This window comes from Mesitornis unicolor, unplaced genomic scaffold (genome assembly GCF_000695765.1).
Source record: "Mesitornis unicolor isolate BGI_N332 unplaced genomic scaffold, ASM69576v1 scaffold48131, whole genome shotgun sequence".
In the NCBI taxonomy this organism is placed as follows: Eukaryota; Metazoa; Chordata; class Aves; order Mesitornithiformes; family Mesitornithidae; genus Mesitornis; species Mesitornis unicolor.
Genome location: NW_010166689.1, coordinates 328 through 9,351, shown reverse-complemented (window position 1 = coordinate 9,351; position 9,024 = coordinate 328). Strand labels below are relative to the sequence as shown.

Below are 9,024 nucleotides of genomic sequence, written 5' to 3'. Positions count from 1 at the left end.
AAATATTTATATATGCTTTTATTTACATATATGCTTCTGCTCATGTCATGAATATAACTGCTTAGGTATTCTTATTGCACATTTCTTGTCAACATATCTATATGCACATTTATAGCCAGCAGTTGAATTCCCTTGTATGCTACAGATTTGCCCCCTAAAATAAGTAAAAAGGTATCTGCCATACCGAAACTTCGTTAGTATCTCCATGTTCAAAATATTCCTGTATGATTGGTGTTAAAGTTTTTTCAAATGCTTTTTCATCCAGAGGTAAAACTACTGTTTCATAGACGCAGTTCTCCTATTTCAAAATACAACAAAAGCACACACCCTTCTGTAAACAGTGCTGTGTCATTACATCTTATGCAGTGCTAATAGCATTAAAATACATCTTCTAAATCCTTAACACTTTAGTCTTGGTAGTCAGTATTCTGCCAGAAAACATCAGATGATGTCTCTACCAATAAAGTGTGGCCAATGCTGGCTAAATGTCATGCTGCTGACATTTTGTATTTACTGTGATCTGAATTCAACTGAAAGGCTGAATTTACTGCTAAACTATGATAAACGCTCCCAGCTCTTCCTAGGATTCTGCTGACACCACAGGAATGCAGCGATCAAGTACCAATGTAGTGTGTACTGAAGGGAGAGCACCAGAAACTCCTGTCCCACCCCAGCAGAATTAGCTGTGCCACAGTATAAGATTTAACCTTCAGCATCTCTCCCTGCAAGTGGCACTCCAATCCCTGACAGCAAGCCTGACTGTTTTCCCTCTTCCTTAGTGACTGCGTGACCAGATAGGCGACAGCACGTACAAATTGGAGAAAAGGCATTTTCAGAGTATTTGTGAGTGAAGACATTCCCCAAGGAGAGAAAAGAATCACACAACCTCCTGTATAACCTAGTCCTGCGGAGCTCGAGCACAACCAGATTTCCCTGCTGTAATTCAGCTCCCTGCTCCTCCCAGACTACAGAAGTAACATTCAGAGCAAATACTACAGATCACAGAAATCTGAACAAAGTTTTCCAACTAGCACTTATTGAAAAGAAGCTTTCCATGATCAAGAAGTCCAAAAGCTTATCCTTGCATTACATCAGTCTCCATTTTCAACCTTAGAAAAGCTAAGCATACAGAAGTTCCACAGAATACTCCTTCAATATTAAACTTGGTTTTATGGACATTAATTAATAATTATCATCATTAATAGCTATCTCTGCTAACATGAAGTGTTCAATTGCATGGAAAAAACTGATACTGGAAGATAGTTTCAATATTCCCACACACCATCCTCTCAGCAGCTATGGTGACAACAAACAGCCTCTGTTCAAAGGACACCACTCTGCTTATCACAGAATCACAGAACATTAGGGATTGGAAGGGACCTCAAAAGATCATCCAGTCCAATCCCCCTGCCGGAGCAGGAACACCTAGATGAGGTTACACAGGAAGGTGTCCAGGCGGGTTTTGAATGTCTCCAGAGAAGGAGACTCCACAACCTCTCTGGGCAGCCTGTTCCAGTGCTCTGTCACCCTCACTGAGAAGAAGTTTCTTCTCAAATTTAAGTGGAACCTCCTGTGTTCCAGTTTGTGTCCGTTACCCCTTGTCTTATCATTGTTTGTCACCGAGAAGAGCCTGGCTCCATCCTCGTGACACTCACTCTTTATATATTTATAAACATTAATGAGGTCTCCCCTCAGTCTCCTCTTCTGCAAACTAAAGAGACCCAGCTCCCTCAGCCATTCCACATAAGGGAGATGCTCCACTTAAGTTATACACAATTTACTTAAGGACTCACAATTGTATTGATCTCAGAGCCTTCAGTAACCTGTATTTGTAACCAGTGTTTCCTTTCCTCAGTGATTTAATGTTGAGGATACTTCACTGGTAGTTTTCAGTGATTTAATGGGGGGGTATGGAAGCTTTACTTCCCCCCCCACCTTTAATATGGCTGTAAGGTACAGTCTTCCACAACATACCCTATATAAATAAATACAAACAAAATATCCAGGCTATCAACTTTGCACTAGTTTGAAGTGTTTATACCAAGTAGATGCTAGCCAGTCAGCCAGAGGGTTGGGAATACAGGGAAGAGAAAAATCCATAAAAGATACTGTCATGGGCTAAACTCCTGACTTGCAAAAGTCTGTGTTGCATTTTTAACATGGTGCTTGTTTGCAATATAGAGCAGCATTGCAACATTCACCTCTGTGAGAAGCAGCAGCAAAAGAACACACCTGGGAAAAGGGTGCTGCCCAGTCAGGCACAGAAAGAGAGCTCGTGGGACAAGATCTGTGAATGGTGCACTGTGACACTTCTACACCAGTTGTCTTTAATGAGCCAATAATCCATTCTTGAACATAAAAATGAGCATTTAGTACAGCCAGGCCGACATTCACATAACTCACAAGGTCAAACGTTCATTAATGTAAGCCTCGCAGCAATTGAAATTAATAAAGGAAATAAAAAACAACACTGCAAAGAAATTACTTGCCTACCTGGTCATCATCATAATTAGGATCCTTAATATCTACTTCTTCCACATCATACACTTGACCCGGTGTTCCCCAAACTCCTTTACCACCAGCTCCACCTGGCAAAATATGAGACAGTAAGCAAGGACCACCAGTTTACATAGAATACTTTGAGTTCAACCCAACATTCTTTCACTTAGGAGTGACATATCACTGCTTGTGCCCACCTCCTGACTCTACCAATGTAGGCTGAAAAGGGTGAATTTGTATGATGCGTTCCCAATTTAGCAACCAGTCTTTTCATCACTTTCCAGTAAGATACTGGAAGCACTATGAAACTGTGCAAGACTTACTGAAGGTTCAAACTGTACTTTCAAATGTAATCATGCTTAGAGTTTGCTTTAATAACAGTTCTGTGAACTACTAACAGTTCAAATTTCTGTATTACATTTGCTAAGAAAAGGTAATTACCTCAAAGACAGACGTTCACTGATGATACACATAAAAAATTTTCTGTAAGAATGCCATCTGCTATTAGCTCCTATTGCCACCTATTACCTAACATAAAGAACCAAATGCCTGTGGTTTATGAAAATTATTCCCAATGGAAAAAAAAATACTATGTTTTGGACAGAATCTTTATCATGCTACTCTCTTCACTAAGCTACACCAACCTTTCTTTGGTAGACCTCTTCCCTTTCCAGATCGGGATCGCCTGTCCAGGAGTTTCCCTTTTGGGCTCGTTGGTACAACTCCAATCTTCAGTGCCTCTCCATTGTCACTTACAGAGTCTCCTCTCCCAGAATCTCTAGAAGAATTTTTCCTCAGCCGTCTCTTTGCTTTAGCATTTATTTTGGCTTCAGTAATTGAAGTTGCAGGAATCCAATTTCCATTGATTTCAGTCTTTTGTTCCTCAGACCCACCATTTTCTTCCTCACCAGAAAATGGAGCATCACTTAGATTCTCAAGTTCTTAAAAAGGAGACAGAGCAAAAAAATCTGTTATAGTTCTAAACACTTTTTGTGTTAGAATACGAAACCACATTGCATTGAAAAAGGATTACAACACTAAATAGAACTCTTATTACCAAGTGTTATGGCAAATGATGTTGTTTTTAAAGTATGTCCACACATCACAGTAATAAGTTCCTTATTTCCCTGCAGAAACTATCCATAATCTAAACAGAGCATACGTCAAGAGTTGGAAAGCAAATGAATAAACCATTGATAAACAGGTAAACCAGAAAACCCCGCCCTACTATCAGAACTCCTCAGTGCGTAAGATCTAAGTGCCTAATTCTCACTCCACCCACTCATCTCTTGATTTACAAACAAAAAACCCTGCCAATACAGTAAATTCTGTAAGAACTCACTAATGTTAACAGACTAGTCACCAAAGGGAAACTAATTTCCTAAATCATCAACCAACATTCCACTCATTCAAGAAATTTCAAACGTAGCTGGAAAAGCAATGACTTAGATTTACAGGAATACAAAAACATCCCTACTTTAATGTTTTGTTTTTAAAGTTATGGGGAAAAAAATGCCATTTAATACACGGCCTGGGGAGTTCGGTAATGAAGACTCATTGAATACATCAAGTCTTTTAAAACAGTGTGATCTCTCTTCTCTAAGGATTGCCCCTCACTGTAGTTTCTGTCAAGACCGTTTCTAAAATGGCCATGGTTTATTCCCCAGCACAATCATACATAATAGGTAACTACCTTTGTTCTATAGCCAGCAAAAAACACTCTCGCAACTTAAGGATCTGTAAATGTCTCTGAGAACTGAGAAGCGCAGTAACTTCAATCTTTTGGGAAGTTGATGCACATTCAAAATCTGGATCTAAAGTCCGATTTCACAAAGTTTGGATGCCTCCCACCTGAGCTGTATGGCTCAGCAGACTGCCTTATTGAGAGCATTATGAGCAAAAGTTCTTCTTCTCCTTCTTACCCTCTCTAAATAAAAAAGCACCTGGAGACTTGTTTACATTGCAGTTAACACCCTGGGAGTCCTTGCAAATTGGGAAACACACACACACACAAATGGAAGAGCCTCAGCTCTGTTACTCAGTCCTTCATTTCTGGAGGATTCAGCAGAGTCTCAAAGATAAAACCTATAGCCCCAACCCTAACAAGTACAATGCCGAGCCACACAGAAGCAGCTGCTTTTCCAGCTGTGACAAGCCTGCTTTACAAAAAAGTTCACTGCCATAAACCCAGAATATGAAGAGCATTTTAAATTTGTATTTGAACTTAGCTGAATGTCCTATTTTACCATTCTAACACATTCTAATTAGCAATGTTAATTTGGCAATACTTCTCAGAACTATATTTTTCAATTTAAAAATTTAAAAATTTTTCAATTTAAAAACAGGTTCATGAAAAATTGTTTGAGAGGATACTACACTACAAAAGTAAGAAAGTTTGGTGCAACTGTGTCCTTTGCAATCAAAGCAACAACATTTAGATACTGGTGTAGATGTGAATGCTTGCTGAAAAATAATGCAGCCATTCCAGTCTAAGCTTCATCTTTCCACTCATTACTCCCACAAAAGCATTCCTTTTATGCTTGCAGCAAGCTAAAAAAGAAAAGCACACATCACGTCCAGGAAAAGATTCCCCACAAGCAGCTTTCTCAGTTTGTCTTAACATTTTAATAAAACAATGAGAGATTTGCATAGAGCTAGCAGAGGGGAAAAAAAGCAAAACCAACCAGAACAGGTTTCCTTCCTCTCATTCCCCAGGGAAACCCCCTCAGCACAACCAGCTCATATCAGACAACTGAATTTAAGTTCTTCTTCATGCACACTCTCCCATGAGTTTCCCCAAGGTAGCCCTGCAGTCTGGCTGTCCAGGAACTACACTTTCCAATGACCACTTACTTCTTTCTCAGTTTCCAAAGAAAACAGCCAAGAATTAATAAACACAAGTCAGTTCCGAATCTGACTACTAAGGATAAAAGGGGAGGCTGCAGGCCAACCTTCTTGCACAACCCTGATCTCAGGTTCCAGACTAAAGGAAATGTTTCCTAATGTTTCCACAGGAAACATCCAACTTGTAAGACTTTAAAGTCCTCACTGCATTACTAAACTATTTTTTTATATAATGCTATCGCTTCCAGCTGCAACCTCTTTCTCCATAATACTATGACCAACTGGCCCTTCACTATTAGTTACCTAGTTAGGCTGAAAAAATAGGTTAAACATATATACTAGTTTTGAATAATCTTCTAAAATAAAAGTTTTATAAGAAGTACCAATAAAATGATGCCGATCTTGTATATAATATACACATACACAACCAAGACCAGCATTCCATAAAATTTAAGACTTTGTTTACTATATATTAAAAAGTTATCCAAATTGATCTTATTACCCTGCTATTAAGCCTAGCAGGCACACTTCAAAACTGTGCTTTTATGGTGTTGTCTTTATTAATTAAGCATCCAGCAAGTACTTACCTACATACAAATTTCATTTTACCAAATTAGATCAATTTATGTATCTAACAGTTTCCCATCTATTATCCAAATACACTTCTAAAATGCTGAGAAGCAATGTATTTTCTACATTAAACTAATTCTGCTATAAAATAAAAGGCCATATGGAGTGTGTTGCAACTTCAATTGCATTACATACCATCTTAACATATACATGATTTTTTTCGGAAAAACATCTAAAACCTACAAAAACTCCGGTATAAAAAGGTCAGTGCAGATCATCACAACCTTTGGAAGCCATAGAAAACAACATGAAACTGTTAACTGACTAGCATCACAAAACATGTTTATGATGTGGAGAAAACAGTCAACTTCAGGGCAGTCTCTAACCCATATTTGGTAAAATTTTCCCATGCCAGCCCGCTTCCAGTCAAGCCTTTCATCATTTGGTTCCTCTAATTTTAAGGTAAAGAGTCACATAAAAGCTGAATTTGTACCTCCCAAATGCACCTACACATTTTACTTTTGAGCTTACTCTTTTCTTCACACCACCGCTACTGGAAGTCAAATGATAAGGAGCCCAAAGACACTATTCTTTAATAAGTTAAAGAAATGTTAACTTGATGATTTTAACAAATTTCGAAGTATACGTGATCAAGCGGGACACTATGCTATACAACTGAAAGAACTATTCTGTATATTTTCGATGAAGATTTTTTTTTTTAAATCAGTACTGCTGAAAAATTAACAGGTAATACAATTTTTCTGCAGAGAACACTTTGGGTCAGCGAAGCAATTTTAAGTAAAAAAAATACTGAATATATTACTTACCTGTTGGGGTAACATAAACGTGCTCCTTTTCTGTTTCCATAGCTGCTTAACAGAACTGACGGCAAAATTTAAGGTCTTAACGTTTTCTCTCCAAGGCCTAAACAAACAGAGAAGAGGGAAGAAAAACAGCAGACCAGATCTTAAAGAAGTGAAAAGCTGCAAAAGCTTCACAAAATGCAATGCAAAAATAGGTGTTTTAAGTAACAATAATTAACTATCAATAACCACTGAAAAGTCCCTGGGAAGGTAAACGGTGTAACATGAGACAGCACCACCCTCAAACACATCTATCTGAGCCTTCGTGTCTCAGCAGCTGTCAGTTCTGTTGCCTATAAAGGAGGCAGCAGGTTAAAAGCCGTTATTTTAAGGGTAAAATCCCTCTGTATGCAGCTTTTTTTTGGTTGATAAATGCTACCTCTATCAACTGTCCTATTCTGCAGAGTGGTTATCTATATGAGCATACAGTATCAATGTTTTAATTGCATCCACAAGAGAAACATTCTTCAGGCGAACTATTCTGATAAAATGGTACCAATTTATCAAGTTCAGACCAGCCCTTGGACAACACGCTACTTTTTGTTCCTTCCCTTAAGGACATAATGTTTGTTTTACTGTATGTGCACATACAGCTGTCAACCTTTCCCATCTGTGCTTCTGCACCCTTCAAACACTCCTTACAACCACCATGCAATCTGTAAGAGATAAAGTTGAACACTTCTCTTTTTCCTGTTACTCTCTCTTTCTCCCTCTTCCCAGCAGCTGGTATTCCACAAACCACCCCACTGAAAAAGAGAGAGCATTATCCATCCTTCCTTTATGTACACAAAAAATTAAGCAGCTCCAGAATTCCCTATATACTTTTTCACATACAAGATTTTCACAATCCCTTCATAGTCTTCTAAATATGACTGGCATTTTGGTCTGCCCTGTAAGAATTCAGTAGCTCTTTTTATCCCTTTCTCATCCTTTGATGCCCTGAAAACAGCCTACCGTTGAGTGGTTAGATTGTGACATCCAACAGCAGCACTCCCTTCCCCTTTTCTTCTCTTTCCTTGTTTTCCCCTCTTATGCCCACTTGCCTACCACAGACCTATCAACTGCAAATGATTCATCATAGACCGTTGGCAATAAAGAAACTCTGGTTTAGGGCACAGTATCAAGCTGTCATGATCTTGCATTTCCTAATATTAACCCAAACAGTTAACAGCTTTGTGTAGTAAGAAATCCTCCCTGCACCACACCTTTTTTTTTTTTTTTTTTTTTTTAGAGAAACGTTTTTCCTGAGTTACCTCAACCAATCATTCAGGAGTTCTCAAGCGTTCCCAGTCACTGTTGGTTGAGAGCTTTCTTGTGTGGAGCTCAGTCTAATCTGAGCAAACTACCTTGTGAGAACAGTTTTATTCTTCCTAGGGGAACGTTCCATCAGTTGTCCACCTCTCTGAAAAAGAAGGCAACGGACAAAACCTGTATTAAATAATAATCATGACTTTCATAATTTGTAATCAAGTCCTAAATTTCAAGTGGATAAATACTTCTTCCATACAGGATTCTAGTTGCAATTCTCCACTTATGGCAAGATAACAAATAACAACAAAACTTTCATATGCTGTCTTGTTGAGACTTAGCACCCCACTTTGTTTGTAACAAGGATAGTGAAAGAACTGAGCTTTAAAATCCATGTTGTCGTACTGATCAGGAGACACACTCTCCATTTAACAGTGCACCCTCTCATGAAGCCAACAGGTCTGCTGGAGCTTTAGGATGCTCGTATTTACCACTGTATATATAAAAAAAAAAGTCACTCTATATTTTGCAGAATTATACCACACAGTATTACCAATCAACTACAGAGCACAATCTGAAAGCCTGCATTAAAAACATCAGAATAAATAACTCAAAACCTTACGTTAGAAAAGATTATATGGGAACAAAATGGAGAGAGATAGATTTAAGCATCTGCAGAACAAGAATGCTGCGAGAGATCTTAATCAGTGATACAAACTTTTAAAGTTGTTCAGCAGACGAGAGTATTTCCTAAGTCACTGAAAACTACCAATGAAATATCCTCAGCAACACTCAGACATGTCTCCACGGCATGCACTCTATCTAAAAAAGCAATTCTACCTCAGCAGATGAATAGCAGCAGATTAACGTTTAGTAACATGCACTGCAGAAAAATACTCTCCAAACTTCTCAAGACCATACATCCATGCAAGAACTTCCACAGAGCTTACATCATTTTTCTCTTCCCCCTAAGAAAACATTCCCCATCACCAAGGCTTTG

General features: G+C 38.5%; 1 protein-coding gene across 1 annotated transcript; it reads right to left on the bottom strand.

Annotated features, from left to right (window-relative positions):
• Positions 1-113: 113 nt before the first annotated feature.
• LOC104548893 (programmed cell death protein 4-like) lies at positions 114-8,178 on the bottom strand. Its single transcript, XM_010195042.1, has 5 exons — positions 8,030-8,178; positions 6,741-6,837; positions 3,144-3,440; positions 2,494-2,588; positions 114-298 (listed from the first exon to the last, which is right to left on the bottom strand). Exons 2-5 carry the CDS (start codon positions 6,778-6,780, stop codon positions 155-157), a joined length of 576 nt encoding a protein of 191 aa, XP_010193344.1. The 5' UTR covers positions 6,781-6,837; positions 8,030-8,178; the 3' UTR covers positions 114-154.
• Between the last annotated feature and the right edge of the window lie 846 nt (positions 8,179-9,024).

Coding starts and splice junctions, on each gene's coding strand:
- LOC104548893 (XM_010195042.1), bottom strand. CDS start 6,780: ATGGAAACAGAAAAGGAGCACGTTTATGTTACCCCAACAG. Junction 3,441..6,740: donor CGTTTATGTTACCCCAACAG/GTAAGTAATATA, acceptor CTCCTTTTTAAG/AACTTGAGAATCTAAGTGAT. Junction 2,589..3,143: donor AAGAGGTCTACCAAAGAAAG/GTTGGTGTAGCT, acceptor ATATTTTGCCAG/GTGGAGCTGGTGGTAAAGGA.